This window comes from Hemibagrus wyckioides, linkage group LG22, assembly GCF_019097595.1.
Source record: "Hemibagrus wyckioides isolate EC202008001 linkage group LG22, SWU_Hwy_1.0, whole genome shotgun sequence".
Taxonomy (NCBI): Eukaryota; Metazoa; Chordata; class Actinopteri; order Siluriformes; family Bagridae; genus Hemibagrus; species Hemibagrus wyckioides.
Window position 1 is genome coordinate 558,241 of NC_080731.1, and position 17,500 is coordinate 575,740.

General features: G+C 45.4%; 1 protein-coding gene across 3 annotated transcripts in view; it reads left to right on the plus strand.

Annotated features, from left to right (window-relative positions):
• Nucleotides 1-17,500, plus strand: part of zdhhc8b (zinc finger DHHC-type palmitoyltransferase 8b) — a 38,376-nt gene that overhangs the window by 20,030 nt on the left and 846 nt on the right. For 2 of the 3 annotated variants that reach the window (XM_058374988.1, XM_058374986.1), the window contains 10 exons: nt 8,803-8,924; nt 9,274-9,431; nt 9,545-9,717; nt 9,895-9,997; nt 10,129-10,220; nt 11,700-11,832; nt 11,909-12,053; nt 14,551-14,660; nt 14,790-15,742; nt 15,954-17,500. The exon at nt 15,954-17,500 is cut by the window's right edge and continues 846 nt beyond it. In XM_058374988.1, the coding sequence (XP_058230971.1) occupies nt 8,803-8,924; nt 9,274-9,431; nt 9,545-9,717; nt 9,895-9,997; nt 10,129-10,220; nt 11,700-11,832; nt 11,909-12,053; nt 14,551-14,660; nt 14,790-15,742; nt 15,954-16,101 (2,137 nt within the window). In that variant the 3' untranslated portion in view covers nt 16,102-17,500. The remainder of the gene's footprint in view (nt 1-8,802; nt 8,925-9,273; nt 9,432-9,544; nt 9,718-9,894; nt 9,998-10,128; nt 10,221-11,699; nt 11,833-11,908; nt 12,054-14,550; nt 14,661-14,789; nt 15,743-15,953) is intronic. The other variant, XM_058374987.1, reaches the window with a different exon arrangement.

The following is a 17,500-nucleotide window of genomic DNA, read 5'->3' on the forward strand; positions in this document are numbered from 1 at the left end:
GTTAGAGCGTGTGTCAGTGTGTGTTAGAGCGTGTGTCAGTGTGTGTTAGAGCGTGTGTCAGTGCGTGTGTTAGAGCGTGTGTTAGAGCGTGTGTCAGTGTGCGTGTCAGTGCGTGTGTCAGTGCGTGTGTTAGAGCGTGTGTTAGAGCGTGTGTCAGTGTGCGTGTCAGTGCGTGTGTCAGTGCGTGTGTTAGAGCGTGTCTTAGAGCGTGTGTCAGTGTGTGTGTCAGTGTGTGTTAGAGCGTGTGTCAGTGTGTGTGTGTCAGTGTGTTAGAGTGTGTGTTAGTTCGTGTTAGATGAGCTCACACAGTAATCATCAGTCAGTCTCCTCATTACTCTTAATAACATCCAGCTGATTAGTGAATCCAGAAAAATAAACTCAGAGAATCGTTCCTGAAATACAGCGTTAATAAAACGGTTATAACATGCTGCTTATAAACCGGGTCGTTACACTGACACTGATTACCCTTTAAATATTACTGAACACTCAGATTTTATCCTTCTTATGTATTAAAACAATTAAATCGAGGATTTGACTCTGAATCAAATGAGTTCAATTACAGTGAGAAGTGATTTGACTCTGAGTCAACTCAGGAGAAGTGATTCATTTTGAAATTTGTTTTTGATGGTGTAAAAGTTCGTTAATAAATTCTGTAATTAGGTTTAATCACAGACGTGTGAATAACATCAGTCCCTGTCTGTGATTTAAAGACCACACCCTGTCTGATAACCATGGAGTTCAGGTTCAGCTGGTTTCTGTGTGTGGATTCGGGTTTAGTTTTATTAAACCCATGAGGGAGTGCATCGGTTACCGTAGTAACCAACCCAGATCTCAGGTTCTGGAGCAGAAATAAAATAATTATTTGAAGAGATTATTGAAGAGGGTTTTTAACTAAACTCCATTTCAGGAATATACCCTTGTGTGTGTGTGTGGGGTTGGTTTAGATGTTCAGCAGGAACATTAGTTGTGTGACAGGAGGTTAAAGGTCATCTCCTAGGTCAGAAAGTGATGAGGAACAGATGCGTGTGTGTGTGTGTGTGTGTGTGTGTGTTCTCCTCCTCTGTACAGATTTTTATGTGGGTGAAGACACAGATTTCCCTCTGGTCAGTGTGTGAACTCTAGTGAACACTTTGGATGTGAGAGGAAATTATTTTTTATTCTGTACTCACTCACTAAAGCTTATTTACTGTGTTCAGGGTTGTGTGTTTAGGTGTAGGTGTGTGTGTTCAGGAGAGTGTGTTCAGGAGTGTGTATGTGTGTATGTATGTGTGTTCGTGTGTATGTGTGTTCAGGTGTGTGTGTGTGTGTGTGTGTGTGTGTTCAGGAGTGTGTATGTGTGTTCGTGTGTGTGTGTGTTCAGGTGTGTGTGTGTGTGTGTGTGTGTGTGTTCAGGTGTGTGTGTTCAGGTTCCTTCAGGAGCAGCTGTATATTAATACTGTGTTGATGTGACCTCTCCAATGGAAACACTGGTTATACTGGGCTTTATGTAGTGGTTTGAATACTTACACAATCACAGAGTTTTCAGCCTCCTTTAATGCTGTGTGTTTATTATTATGGGATGTTTAGTGTAGCTCCATGAGCTGTGTGTGTGTCCAGAGTGGGACCCTGAGTGATGAGCAGCTGTACAGATGTTTTACACACGTTCAGATTGTTGTGTGAAGAAGGTCTTCATGGTCTTTGTCACCATGGTAACGGTGGTAGTGTGTGCAGCTCCACGCCGTGATGTCATTTTAAGCGTGCCGCCTTCACCGTGAACAATAACGTCCTCTGTGCTGCTGTGTGTTTCACATAAACACCACTTTACACCAGTTTCCACTCAGACTGTGGAGCGACTCCCAATCTCTTCTACACCACCACAGGAGTACGGCATTCTAACGCCGGAATATCACAGGAATAACCCGAGAATGATGAAGAGATAACGTGGGAATAACACGTAGGTGCAAATACTCCACTCTACTCTACAGCTCTGCTCACCTACAGGAGCTTGTGAGGTTCAGGATGGCAGGAGGAGGAGCTTGTGAGCTTCAAAGTGGCAGGAGGTGAAGCTTGTGAGCTTTAGGATGGCAGGAGGAGGAGATTGTGAGCTTCAGGATGGCAGGAGGAGGAGATTGTGAGCTTCAGGATGGCAGGAGGAGGAGATTGTGAGCTTCAGGATGGCTGGAGGTGGAGCATGTGAGCTTCAGGATGTGCAGGTTGTTGAGATGTGTGATAGAAAACCCTTCTTTTCTCCTGACATGATCCATCCGTTTCTTTAAAGAATAAAAAACATTTTCTCTTTTCTCCTGTGAGCCGAGTTGCAGGCAGAGCTGTGTGTGTGTGTGTGTGTGTGTGTGTGTGTGTGAGAGCGCCCACGCTGCTGGTGATTCATGCTTGTTGTGCTCTGCTGCATGCCTCAGATGATTAATGTGGAACCCTGAAGTCTTTAACACTCTTTACTGAAGATCACAGCGGCATGCTGAAGAAATCCAAGAGCAGGTAGAGTTTACTTCCTGTGTCATGCTGCTAGATTTCTACAGATAAGGAACTGGAGTGGGCGGGGCTTGTCACTTTTCTAACTGGTAACCTTCACTACACCCTGTGATGGTCACTCGAGCTGATTGGTGAGGGTATTGAGAATATATTCCAAATATCATCAGGATTTATTTGTACAGAGGCCACAAAATCATATCTGTGGTAACCATAGCAACAGTAACACCAAGCTAACACAGCTAGCACATCGCGACAACAATACCCAAAGCTTTTTTTAATGTTTCAGTTGAACAAATAATAAACAGAAACTATTCAGCCAATGAACTCTGAGAACTGTCTCAGGGTGGGGCCTGTTTGTTGATCCGCCCACTTCACAACTGATATACTGTTAACATACACATTCTCTCTCTCTCTCTCTCTCTCTCTCTCTGGCTCTGTCACTTGGCCAGACTTTCCTTCTAACCAGCACATGGTACCAACTGAAGGGCAGAAACACACACACACACACACACACCCTGCAGGACTCCTCCTTGTGTGCAGAAATAACCCACCGCTTCTTCTTAATCCCTGCTGAACAGGTGCTGCTATTTACAGTAAACAAATTCAACCAATCACACACACACACACACTTGAGTTGTCTGGTTAGTGTTTTTCCTAGAGTGTTGATCATTTTCAGGCTCCGTCCCAGTGACAAGAACACACAGACTATTTGTTCTGTGTGTGTGTGTGTGTGTTTACCCATAATGCACTGTGGATATACTACAGTATAATGAGACGTGTGACTGCGTGATGATGGACGGAGTATTCAACAGGTTCATGCAGAGACAAATAGATCTACACATCTATACACAGACCTGCGCAGACAGACAGGAAAGTAGGCAGAGGGACAGGAAGGCAGACAGACAGACAGGCAGACAGACAGGAATCAATCCGTTGACATGAAGTGATCATTGATAAGTGATATGGAGACAGGATGAAAGAGATTGATGGAGGCTGATTGAAAGTCCATCGTCATGGTTACATACAAACATGCACCCTTTTTAACTTAGTTACAGCTCACACACACACACACACACTACTGTACTGTACAGGATGATGCTCCAGTAGATGTGTTAAATCAGGCATGAGTTAGCATGCTGCGTCTTTGTGTGTGTGTGTGTGTGTGTGTGTGTACTCATGTGGTGAGCTATTTTTGCTCTCTCTGCTAAAATCTGTTGAACAGAGCCAGAACTGCTCCAAGTAAAATCTGGACTGAACACACTGCTGTTCCTCACATTCACACACTGCACTTTAATCTGATTTACTCTGTTTACACCTGGACTGTGTTAAACTGATGAGAAACTGCCTCTCACTGTCCCTCACTTCCTCTCACTGCCTCTCACTGTCCCTCACTTCCTCTCACTGCCTCTCACTGCCTCTCACTGTCCCTCACTTCCTCTCACTGTCCCTCACTTCCTCTCACTGTCCCTCACTGTCCCTCACTTCCTCTCACTGTCCCTCACTGTCCCTCACTGTCCCTCACTGCCTCTCACTGTCCCTCACTGTCCCTCACTGCCTCTCACTGCCTCTCACTGCCTCTCACTGTCCCTCACTTCCTCTCACTTCCTCTCACTGTCCTTCACTGTCCCTCACTGTCCCTCACTGCCTCTCACTGTCCCTCACTACATCTTACTGCCTCTCACTGTCCCTCACTGTCCCTCACTTCCTCTCACTGTCCCTCACTTCCTCTCACTTCCTCTCACTGCCTCTCACTGTCCCTCACTTCCTCTCACTGCCTCTCACTGCCTCTCACTGTCCCTCACTGCCTCTCACTGTCCCTCACTTCCTCTCACTGTCCCTCACTGTCCCTCACTTCCTCTCACTGTCCCTCACTGTCCCTCACTGCCTCTCACTGTCCCTCACTGTCCCTCACTGCCTCTCACTGCCTCTCACTGTCCTTCACTGTCCCTCACTGTCCCTCACTGTCCCTCACTGCCTCTCACTGCCTCTCACTGCCTCTCACTGTCCTTCACTGTCCCTCACTGTCCCTCACTGCCTCTCACTGTCCCTCACTACATCTTACTGCCTTTCACTGCCTCTCATTATGTCTCACTGTCTCTCATTAAGTCTCACTGTCTCTCACTACCTCTCACTCTTTACTATGTCCTTTTTTTCTTCATGGAGCTGAATTCAAACTGATTTAGTTTAACTCCATTCCAATTAATGTTGTTAAAATAAAGGCTGTTATAGAGCAGAGGCATCACTCTCTCTCTCTCGCACGCACACACACACACACACACACTGTTTGTCCTGCTGCTATGTTGGTTTGTTGATGATCTGAGTCTGAACTAACACAATGGGGGTGATGCTAACGACAGAATGCTAAAAGACATAATGTATGCTCTGTGTGTGTGTGTGTGTGTGTGTGTGTATAAGCTCAACTTTCTTCATATTTATTATTGCCAAACATTACATCTGTCACAACTATTATCAACATTGTTCAGTCTGTGTGTGTGTGTGTGTACATGTGACATATGACCAAGTGACAAGGCATATTGTTTGTGTGTGTGTAGCCTAATAATGTTTGTGGAGAGTGAATCAACCGAATCAACTGAAAAAGAATCACTTCTAGTTCAGTTCCTTGACTCAGGAGTTGATTAGGAAATTTCAAACAGCTTCCATTATATTCATGCTGTATTGTTTTAACACTGTGTGTGTGTGTGTGTGTGTGTGTGTGATTACTGTTCTCCAACTTCCGAGCAGGAAGTGGCTGAAAAAAGGCTGTGACCTTATTTTAAAATCTCAGAATGGTTGCAACCCATAAAGAGTATTCTCAAAGGTGTGTGTGTGTGTGTGTGTGTGTGTGATCAGTCATTTGTCAAGCTGATACGGACAGATTGATTAAGTGTTTATTTTGCGTTTCCGTGACAGGAAGTTTTTACAGGTGATGGGTTTTCATCAACACACACGCTCGAGTGTGAAAGAATTCAGTGTTTCTGAAATGTCTGGTCACTACCGGAGATCTGCTGGAATCCAGTGGAATCCAGTAACTCGATTAACCTTTAGAGATTTTCTTAATGGATCATAGTGTTTATTTTCAGCATTGGAGTCTTACATCAGCTTGTTTCTTTAGTTAGCTCGATAGCATTCCAGTGACGTTTTTACATCATACAGAAAAGCTAACTAGCTAATAAGTATAAATAGTTTTAAACTGAAGGATCATAACTGGATTAGCTAAACATAAAAAAAAAACCTAAATGGCAACTTGATAGTTAGCCATCATCACGTCTATACTCTGATGCATGAAGTAAACTGAGGTGTTGAATAGACTGTGGTAAATATCACAGATAAACACTAAATGGAACTGCAGTGTCATTTTGAGATGTTCTGAGTCTTTTCTTGGTCATTTATCTAAACATCTGAGGTAAATGTTGACGTTATAGATGATTCTGTGTCTGTATAAATGATCTAACGGCTATAGCATAGCTAGATAAATTGCTAGGCTCCTTCATTAGCTAGTTTATGCTCAGTGATAATGTAATGAGAATGTAATTATTCAAAGCGCTCTAGAACAGCTAAGATTTGGCTAGCGGTTGATGCTAAGTATGTTAACATTGTAATTTTAGGTTTTCTGAGAGTTTTTTGATTGATTTAGAAACACTTCTGAGGTAAAAGTTGACGTTCTGGATGGTTTCTGCTCCACTGCTTTTACACAGTGAGAGTAAATGACCTAAAATACTGTGCTATCTTGATAAATCACGCATCTGAACCGCTAGCTGGCTAATTCTTAGCATCCAAATTTCCTGGTTCCCAAGCAACAGCGTTCTGTTATCTGATTGAACGGCAATTGAGCAGAAATTCACAAATAGTCTTGTGTAAAAGTACCAATTAGACATATATAAATATAAACATCTATAAATCTACAGATACATGCCATTTTGTAGAAGTATGTCTCCTGATGGACGTTCTGATTATTTTTGTGTGATATTTCTAACACAACAGCTGCACCCTTCGCTTAAAATAAGAGCAAGGAATGGAGTGTAGGACTACACACACACACACACACACACACACACACACGTACATGACAGCTGTGCCATTGAGCTATTTACTAAAATGCTAGTTTAGCCTGTTTTCTACAACACTGTTTTGCGGTTAGCTTTTCCACAGTAATTCTAATGCTAGAACACTGTGTGTGTGTGTGTGTGTTGTGTGATTATGAATGAGAGAGAGACACTTAGCACTACAATCTTCATCCATTTGTTTACTGTGGTAAAATTGTTGCTAATTTTACTCTATAGTCAGAGTGGATTAGCTCTCTCGCTATTCTGAGGTGATTTTGTCAGATATTTGTATTTGATTGATTTTCCGGTTCATAAAATTGAAGTGTTTTTTTGCATAAATTGTGCTATATATATATATATATATGAATAGTTTTTGTGTTGCAGAGTTTAAAGTAATTTAGCAGATTTAGCCTCACCTCATGTGTTTGAGTGTGTGTGTGTGTGTGTGTGTGTCAGGTATATAGAGAATCGTGGCTCTGGTCATCCTTCATTACTGCTGTTTTTTGTATATGATAATGGAAATTGGAGTAAATGTGAACACAAACACCGTTTCTTTCAGGATGAATCGCTGTTGAATAATAAAACCACACCTCTGCACATGGAGGATAAAAAAATCCTAAAACATTTATCTTCTTAGCAGGCGGCGCTTTGCCTGTGGCTGCTTCATTATAGATAAAAATACATCTCTCTCTCTCCCTCTATCTCTTTCTCTCGCTCTCTCTTTCTCACACACACACACACACACACACACACACACACACACACCCCACTTGTGATTTGTCCATGTAATTCAGTTCAGAATAACTCACTCCATGTGGTTTGTGGTGTTGTAAGAGTTGTAATAGATGAGAGGGATGGTTTGTGTGACGTTATAACCTGTTCTAGATGTGAGGAGAGATTTATGAGGTTCTAACATCAGGAATAGGTTTGCTGCAAGGTGTGTGTGTGTGTGTGGTGTAATAGCAGCTGTAATAGACAAGAGGGAGGATACGTAATGAAAGTATTTTATCAGGGGTGCCAATAAGGGCAGTCGTGAAAGGTGTATTACATAAACTGTAAATGGAGGAGTGAAGTGTGTGCGTGTGTGTGTGTGTGTGTGTGCGCGTGTGTGTGTTTCCTCTGTATCACCAAGATCCTGCTGTGTTTTTAGTGGGGAAGTGGAGACACTCGTGCCTGGCAGCTGTCCACACACACACACACACGCGCACACACACACACACACGGAAAGGGAGTTTAGTCAGTGTGTGTGAGTCCTGACCCCGTGTTTAATAATAATAATAATAATAATAATAATAATAATAATGTTCATATAACTATTAATATTTATACCTAGTAGAAAAATAAAATGTTAATAAATCAGATAGTGTATTTTTACCTTTTTTGTTTTTTCTTAATCGGATGTGAGTGATTAAATAGAGATGGACAGATTTTATGTGGTAAATCTGTTTTGCAGACATTTCCTGTAAGAATCTCATAGATTAAGTTGTAGCTTTCCATCACTGATGAGGTGGGCGGGGCTTTGGAGAGGGGTTTTGGTGGTGGGCGGGGCTTCAGAGAGACCATTTCAGTGGTGGGTGGGGCTTCAGAGAGGGGTTTTATTGGTGGGTGGGGCTTCATAGAGGGGTTTTGATGGTGGGCGGGGCTTCAGAGAGGGGTTTCGATGGTGGGTGGGGATTCAGAGAGGGGTTTCGATGGTGGGTGGGGATTCACAGAAGGGTTTTAATGGTTGGTGGGATTACAAACAGGTTGCAATGGAGGGTGGGGCTACCAGAGGGAGGTTCTAAGGAGAGGGCGGGGCTTCAGAGAGAAAATGGTTTTGATTAAGGGCAGAGCTTTTAAAACTTGTTTTGATGTGAAGCAGCTAAATATAGAGAACTGTAGAGGTTGTGGTTTTAATATAATGCAATAAATCCACAGAGTCAAAATCTCACACACACACACACACACACGTGTTTTTCTATTTTTTACACTATGCTCTCTGAGGGAACTTCATGCCTCTCAGTGCAGTGATGTGCTGAAATAAATTGGAGGAAACGTTATACACGTGGTCGAGTTTAGCAGCCGTGTATAAATATCTCCATCACTCCTGACCTGGTGGCCTGGTATTATTACACATGGAGCAGGGCAGGACAGTGCATGTGATCCTAACCCTCTATAACCTCTCTATAACTGTCTGTACCTCCACTGACTGATGGAATCTAAAGCATCATACGTTACAGGCTATGTTTATACACATCATAAATACCCTTTATCTCAATGTCTGTCTGTCTCTCTGTCTGTCTCTCTGTAGGTGTCCGTGGTTGGCGAATGTTGTGTCTACCGTGGTTCCTGTCTACAATGGTGTGGTGTTCCTCTTTGTCCTGGCTAATTTCAGCATGGCCACCTTCATGGACCCGGGCGTGTTCCCCCGAGGTAAAGAGTCTATGTTTATGATCTGGCAGACAGACAGAATGTCAGACAGACAGACAGGCAGACAGATGCACAGACAGACAGACAGTGTCAGATAGACAGACAGACAGACAGACAGACAGACACACATACTAAACGTACAGGTAGGGCAGACGTTCAGACAGAATCTGATATGTGAGAAACTGATATATGCAGAGAGACATGCTGATAGATGCTGATAGATGATAGATGTGATAGACAGGCGTATATACAGACTAACAAGCACAGATATAATAAGACTGTAATTCTTGAAAATCTGGAAAGTATCTTCATCTTATTTCCTCCCTGTCTGTCTGCCCCGCCCCATCTGCAGCGAATGAGGATGAGGATAAGGATGATGATTTTCGAGCTCCGCTCTATAAGAACATGGAGGTGAAAGGAATTCAGGTGCGGATGAAATGGTGCTCCACCTGCCACTTCTACAGACCACCACGATGTTCACACTGCAGTGTGTGTGATAACTGTGTGGAGGTAACACACACACACACACACACACACATTTAATCACACAACCACTTGTTCCACACTGACTTGAATGATGTATATGTGTGTGTGTGTGTGTGTGTGTGTGTGTGTGTGAACAGGACTTTGACCATCACTGTCCCTGGGTGAATAACTGCATTGGTCGGAGGAATTACAGATATTTCTTCCTCTTCCTGCTGTCTCTGAGCACACACATGGTGGGCGTGTTCTCATTTGGTCTGCTGTTTGTCCTGAACCACCTGGAGCGTCTCAGAGAGCTGCACACCACCATCACGTATCCTTCCACCACAAAGTAGTCCCTCAGACACCTGTGAATGTACACAAATTATAAACTCACATTTCTGACAGAGAAATTTACTTCTTTAGATTAGTTTCCTATCATCCCCTAATTCATCTTCCCCTTTAAGTGTGTGCGTGTGTGAGTGTGTTCCTTAACTCCTCTGCTCTGCAGTATGATAGTGATGTGTGTTTCTGGTCTATTCTTCATCCCCGTTATGGGACTCACCGGGTTTCACTTGGTGCTGGTGGCCAGAGGGCGCACTACTAACGAACAGGTAACACACACACACACGCGCACACATGCACACGCATGCACACATGCACGCACACACACGTGCGCGCACGCGCACACACACCCACACACACACTAAGGTAACAGTCACACGCACATGTCTCTCTTTCTCAGGTAACAGGGAAGTTTCGGGGAGGTGTGAACCCCTTTACTCGTGGTTGCTGTGGCAATGTAAAACATGTTCTGTGCAGTCCTCTAGCTCCAAGGTAAGTACACACACACACAAACACACACATTAGAACTTTGTTCGTTTTCAGGATCTGTCCCAAACACACTGTTGCTTGGGGTTTTTTTTTTTTTGGTGATACATACAATGTTAGTGTGTGCATGTGTTCATGTCTGTGTGTATTACCCATAATGCACTGCGTGTTTGAGTGTAGGCGAGGCTAAAGGTCTTACACTGAAGTCGGTTCTTTTATCTCGATCATGGAGCTTTAGGACTAATTAGAACCCTCGTATAAAACACAGCCGAAATCTGAAACCCTCCTCCCTTGAAATGCTTAAGGAAATGTCTGTGAGGGAAAGTGTGTGTGTGTGTGTGTGTGTGTGTGTGTGTGTGTGAGAGAGAGAGCTGGGATGGAAAGCAGATGTGTGGAGGGTTTTTTTAATCCATGTAGAACAATAGCGAGTGAGTGAAAGTGATTACAGTGTGTAAACACTCCATTTTACTGCGTTTCCACAGAAACACACATCATTCTCACAGGAAACTTCCAGAACATTCTACAGAGGAAATAATAATAAAAAAATAAAAAAAAATCACAAACTAAAAGCTATTATTAAAACACAACACAGGGCTTTTAAAACGGTGTTAGAGGGAGTAGTAGTGTTGTAGAGGGGGTAGTGTTGTACTGGGCCATGGAAACCAGGTTACCCACAACTGGACACAGCTCTCCTTTAAATCCTAAATAAATGTTCTCTTCTTTCTGTTATCCATTTTAACTTATTCTCTTTCACCTCTTTTTTTTATTTATTTATTTTTTTACAGTAAATTATTCTTTTGATTTTTATTTTTCAGTTTATTTGTTTCTGCTCATCCGTTTAATTCTTTCAATTTATCCTTTTTTAAAATATTTTCTTCTCATAATTTTCCTTCTAATAATCTTGAGTTCTGTTTATTTATTCATTTTTATTCATTATACCCTGTTTATATCTTCCCCTCCTGCCTTACACTCTTTACCCTGAGCGCTCATTTGGTGCTCCCTGCTGTCTGTGCACATGACCTTATATGGAGTTTTGTGGGTGTCGCTACATGCAAATGAGCAGTGTCAGGAGCAGGCTGTGTACTGTACGGCTGATCGACACTCGAGGACCAAGAATAATTTGGTCCCTCCCATTAAACACTTCTCCAGTATAAATAGTGATGCTAGCAATTTGGTTTTAGTATAAAGACAAGCGACTTGTTTGTTTGTTTGTTTGTTTATTTATTTATTTATTGACATGGTATGTACTTTGTCTTGATTTTTGAGGTGTGCTCAATTTATTTATGTTGAGATTTTAAACCTCAGTGTTGACACTAGAACTGGGTCATTGAAGTCTCCACCCTCCAGGAAGGGGTGGGGTTATGCAGTGTGATGACCAATGGGAGAGAATTTATTAGAACAGGCTTGTTTTATTACGTTGGATTGTGGAGGATTAGCCGGAGATACAAGATGAATAACTGTGTGTGTGTGTGTGTGTGTGTGTAGGTATGTGGTAGACCCCAGGAAGAAGCCGAACATCCAGATAACCCCCCCGTTCCTGCGCCCCGTTTTGTCTGACCGTAACGTTGTTGTTAAAGTGAGTGATAATGGAGTTCATGCTAACATCCTGAGAGCAAAGGTGAGGGCGTGTCCCAATCCACACTCCCTGTAGGGTGCATAAAGCACACACTTATCGATTTGTGTTTGTTCTTCAGTCAAAAAACAGTCTGGATGGTTTTGGGGAGAAGAATGCAGATATTCAGCCTCCTCTTCCTCCTAAAGCTGAGCGACATCATCATCATCATCATCATCATCATCATCCTCAACAGCCGTTCCAGAGTCAGCTGACATCCAGTGAAGGCAAGATAAAGATTTTAATTGATTTTATCTTTATTTTCAAACACACCCGTATGCAATTACAGCAGAATTATGCAGTGAAGTATTCATGGCATGGATCTGTGCTCTGATTGGTGGAAATTGGGGCCGGGAACTCTGAATAGGTTACCTTGTGTTTGGGGAAGGAACTATGCTGTGATGGTGGATGTGTAAGGGAGTAGGGTGTTATTGAGCGGGGTGTAAGGGAGTAGGGTGTTATTGAGCAGGGTGTAAGGGAACAGGGTGTTAGGGAGCGGGGTGTAAGGGAGTAGGGTGTTATTGAGCAGGGTGTAAGGGAGCAGGGTGTTATTGAGCAGGGTGTAAGGGAGTAGGGTGTTATGGAGCGGGGTGTAAGGGAGCAGGGTGTTATTGAGCAGGGTGTAAGGGAGCGGGGTGTAAGGGAGCAGGGTGTAAGGGAGCAGGGTGTTATTGAGCAGGGTGTAAGGGAGTAGGGTGTTATGGAGCAGGGTGTAAGGGAGCAGGGTGTAAGGGAGTAGGGTGTTATGGAGCGGGGTGTAAGGGAGCAGGGTGTTATTGAGCAGGGTGTAAGGGAGCGGGGTGTAAGGGAGCAGGGTGTAAGGGAGCAGGGTGTTATTGAGCAGGGTGTAAGGGAGTAGGGTGTTATGGAGCGGGGTGTAAGGGAGCGGGGTGTAAGGGAGCAGGGTGTAAGGGAGCGGGGTGTAAGGGAGCGGGGTGTAAGGGAGCAGGGTGTTATTGAGCAGGGTGTAAGGGAACAGGGTGTTAGGGAGCGGGGTGTAAGGGAGTAGGGTGTTATTGAGCAGGGTGTAAGGGAGTAGGGTGTTATGGAGCGGGGTGTAAGGGAGCAGGGTGTTATTGAGCAGGGTGTAAGGGAGTAGGGTGTTATGGAGCAGGGTGTAAGGGAGCGGGGTGTAAGGGAGCAGGGTGTTATTGAGCAGGGTGTAAGGGAGCAGGGTGTTATTGAGCAGGGTGTAAGGGAACAGGGTGTTATGGAGCGGGGTGTAAGGGAGTAGGGTGTTATTGAGCGGGGTGTAAGGGAGTAGGGTGTTATGGAGCGGGGTGTAAGGGAGCAGGGTGTTATTGAGCAGGGTGTAAGGGAGCGGGGTGTAAGGGAGCAGGGTGTAAGGGAGCGGGGTGTAAGGGAGCGGGGTGTTATTGAGCAGGGTGTAAGGGAGTAGGGTGTTATGGAGCGGGGTGTAAGGGAGCAGGGTGTAAGGGAGCGGGGTGTAAGGGAGCAGGGTGTTATTGAGCAGGGTGTAAGGGAGCGGGGTGTAAGGGAGCAGGGTGTAAGGGAGTAGGGTGTTATTGAGCAGGGTGTAAGGGAGCGGGGTGTTATTGAGCAGGGTGTAAGGGAGTAGGGTGTTATGGAGCGGGGTGTAAGGGAGCAGGGTGTTATTGAGCAGGGTGTAAGGGAGCGGGGTGTAAGGGAGCAGGGTGTAAGGGAGCGGGGTGTTATTGAGCAGGGTGTAAGGGAGTAGGGTGTTATGGAGCGGGGTGTAAGGGAGCGGGGTGTAAGGGAGCAGGGTGTAAGGGAGCGGGGTGTAAGGGAGCGGGGTGTAAGGGAGCAGGGTGTTATTGAGCAGGGTGTAAGGGAACAGGGTGTTAGGGAGCGGGGTGTAAGGGAGTAGGGTGTTATTGAGCAGGGTGTAAGGGAGTAGGGTGTTATGGAGCGGGGTGTAAGGGAGCAGGGTGTTATTGAGCAGGGTGTAAGGGAGTAGGGTGTTATGGAGCGGGGTGTAAGGGAGCAGGGTGTTATTGAGCAGGGTGTAAGGGAGCGGGGTGTAAGGGAGCAGGGTGTAAGGGAGTAGGGTGTTATTGAGCAGGGTGTAAGGGAGCGGGGTGTAAGGGAGCAGGGTGTAAGGGAGTAGGGTGTTATTGAGCAGGGTGTAAGGGAGCGGGGTGTAAGGGAGCAGGGTGTTATTGAGCAGGGTGTAAGGGAGTAGGGTGTTATGGAGCGGGGTGTAAGGGAGTAGGGTGTTATTGAGCAGGGTGTAAGGGAGCGGGGTGTAAGGGAGCGGGGTGTAAGGGAGTAGGGTGTTATTGAGCAGGGTGTAAGGGAGTAGGGTGTTATGGAGCGGGGTGTAAGGGAGCAGGGTGTTATTGAGCAGGGTGTAAGGGAGCGGGGTGTAAGGGAGCAGGGTGTAAGGGAGCAGGGTGTAAGGGAGCGGGGTGTAAGGGAGCAGGGTGTTATTGAGCAGGGTGTAAGGGAGGGGGTGTAGTGAGCAGAGAATAGAGTGTTATGGAGCAGGGTGTAAGGAGTGGGGTATAAGGGAGGGGGTGAAAGGGATCAGGGTATAAAGGTGTAAGGGAGCAGGGTGTGGCTCCAATCTTCTTGTGTAACCTGGATAATTTTCTCTTTACTGCAGAATCTTGACTCATTCTCTGTGTGTGTGTGATTTGTTTGGTCTCTTACTGCCCTCTGCTGGTCAATCACCACACTGCACACATTCACACTTTAATCAGGATTTGTTTCAGTTTATTTTTTATTTTCCTCATTTTCCAGAAAGTTCTCTGTCCAGTAAGGCCACCACTCCGTCCACTCCGGCCATGTACAAATTCAGACCGTCGTTCGGGACGATACCCAAAGTGCACTACAATGCCGTGGGAGAGAAGGTCATTAATCAGTTCCTTTTTTCATTAAATGAAGCTTTTAAAAGAGATTTAATTAAATAGAACACACACAGCTTCAGAGAACATTTTAAGGCATTAATATTGATTACGTCTATGATATTATCGCTCCAGATCTCGATGTCTGAAGACACCAAATCGTCGGCCATCTTGGAAGAGCGAGCTCACGACTATCGCTCCGAGCCGAACCTGGATTTCCCGGATTATGGTGGTGCTGAAGTTCCTCCCCTGCATCGCCACTTCCTGTCGTCTCCGTTCCAGCTCGACTCCTACAGCCTAAAACCCACCGGCCGCAGGGAGGAACCCGTGAAGCTAGGGGGCATCAAACCCGAGTCGGTCACGTCCACGCCTCAAAGGGGCGTGTTCTCCCCCGGGACGATGTCCAGCCGAAACGCCAGTCTGTCCTACGACAGCTTATTAACACCCAGCGCTGCCATGGCTCCCTCTGTGCCCTTCCACTCGCCCTACCTGCCCGCTAAAACCTGCCACATGCGACGTCCTGAATTGCAGCACCAGCATTTCCCCTCCTCCCCTTATAGCCCCGCCCGGGTGGGGTACCTGTACGGCCGGGAGCAAGAGAGAGAGCGAGACACGGAGAGAGAGCGAGACCGGGATCCGTCTCCTGTCCGCTACGATAACCTCTCCAAAACCATCATGGCATCCATCCAGGAGAGGAAAGAGCTGGAGGAGAGAGAGAGGCTCATTCTGCGTCACAGCCATGCCCATGCACACAGCCATGCACACATTTACGCCAACGACTCGGGTGTCTTTGATGGACATTATCCCGCCTCCAGAGGGTCTCGGGACGAGCTCACCAGGGTCGGGGTGATGTCCTTTGGCTCTCGCGTCCTCCACTCCTCTGCGTCGTCGCTGGTCCGAGCTCACGGACCGTCCACTTCCTCTCTACACAATGAGGCGGGAAACGGAGGAGGCGTCCATTATTGCTCTCCGTCCCATCAGCCCCCTCTCTCTCCGTCACTCTCTCCTCGTTCTCCTTCCTTCTCTCATCACAAACTGTCCTTCGTCAGCGCTGTGGAGAGAGCTGAATCACCTCACCTGGGCCACAGGTAAGCCTCGGGGGCGGAGCATAACCTCAGATTCAGATGATTCTACAGAGAGTGTTTCTTTTCTTTAAGTGGAAAAAATGAATCTAGATACAAATAAGAGTTATGTTAAAGTCTCCAGTGCTGTGTTTATGTTGGATTGTCGGAATTTTCTGGATGTTTAATGAATTGTTCCTGTAACTGATTAAGGAAATAAATCTCTTGCTGTCTTTAGGGAGGAACTTATTCGAGGGAAAGTTAATGGACAGCCTAAAGGGCAGACGCGAGACTTCCACCTGGTCTCGTCCTCCGGAGCGCCGCTCAGCCCGAGCATCAAAAAGGTGACCGGAGTGGGCGGGACTACATATGAGATATCGGTGTGACGGACACCTGGAACCACCAATCCGTACAAGAGGAAGTACTGCCATGGCAACCAACACTACCACCAGTGATAGAGCCTCTCTTTCAGGACACTGTAGCTAACCAATCAGAGCCTTTCTCACAGGGGCCGACGGGCCAATCAGAGCAGGTCTTTCAGGGTTCTGGTCCAATCAACGTCTCCTAGTGTTTCTGGTTGGTGATCGCCGCATCTCGAGGCCAAGACATTATTCTGTGTGTGTGTGCGTGTATGTGTGTGTATGTATGTATGTGTGTTTAAAATCAGGAGTTTTATGTATCCCTTTATTTCAGAAAAAAATGGTTTAAAAAGCTACAAAGGAAAACAATCCCCTCTGAAAAGGGCTGAAGTGTCCGTTAACTGTAATATCCAATAAAAAGGTGCTTTTTGTGTGTGTGTGTGTGTGTGTGTGTGTGTGTGTGTGTGTGTGTGTGTGTGAGAAAGAGTTGTAGGCCACCACCTTCCAGTATCTTCACCACCATCAATGACACCCTGCACTAGTGTTAGCATTAGCATGCAGTCTGTCTTAATTCTGACTGAATTTTTAGAAACTCAGAAACTTTACTTTTAAAGAAATAAAATAAAAGTTACTGAATTTACTCTTAAATAAAAGTGCATTAATAGCCATGATTGTGCTAAAAACACTCACGAACACGTCACACACCTCAGATCTCCATGTTAGCGCTCTGGCTAGCTGACAGCGGCCATGTCTGTAAAATAGTCAGTTTTTCCCCCAAATGCGGCACGTTAAATGTTGAAGTTTCCTTGTGTCGTGGTGAAACTGTGTGTGTGTGTGTGTGTGTGTAAATCTGACGTTTGCTTGTATCGTGTAGTCGATTCATTCTGCACGTGAGCAAGACGTGAAATAATGAGGGGAAAAAAAACATGTTCTGTCATGTAAGTAAAATCAGTGTGTGTCGATCAGGGGGGCAAGTACTTATGATCAGTCTGTGCAGACGGGGGGGTGGGGGGGTTTACAGTAGTACACACTTTGTCCCCCTCTCTCTAACATGGAGATCTCTGGTCACTGCATGACATAAGACACGAATTATACTTAGGGTTCTTTATTAAAGAACTCTCCACTCTAAACAAAGTGCATTTAAAGTTTAAACACTTACATTTACACTAAAGAGTAAAAGTGTACATATTATTATTATTATTATTATTATTAAACTGACCCAACCCCATACATCCTGACCCCACCTTCTGCTTTCACCCTGACCCCAACCCCATCTTTAACCCTGACCCCACCCCAACTTAAACCCTGAAACCACCCCATTTTTCACCCTGACCCCACCCTATCTTACACCCTGACCCCACCTCCATCTTTCACCCTGACCCCACCCTGACTCCGCCCCCAGTCTTCCCCTTTCAGTAAATAAATC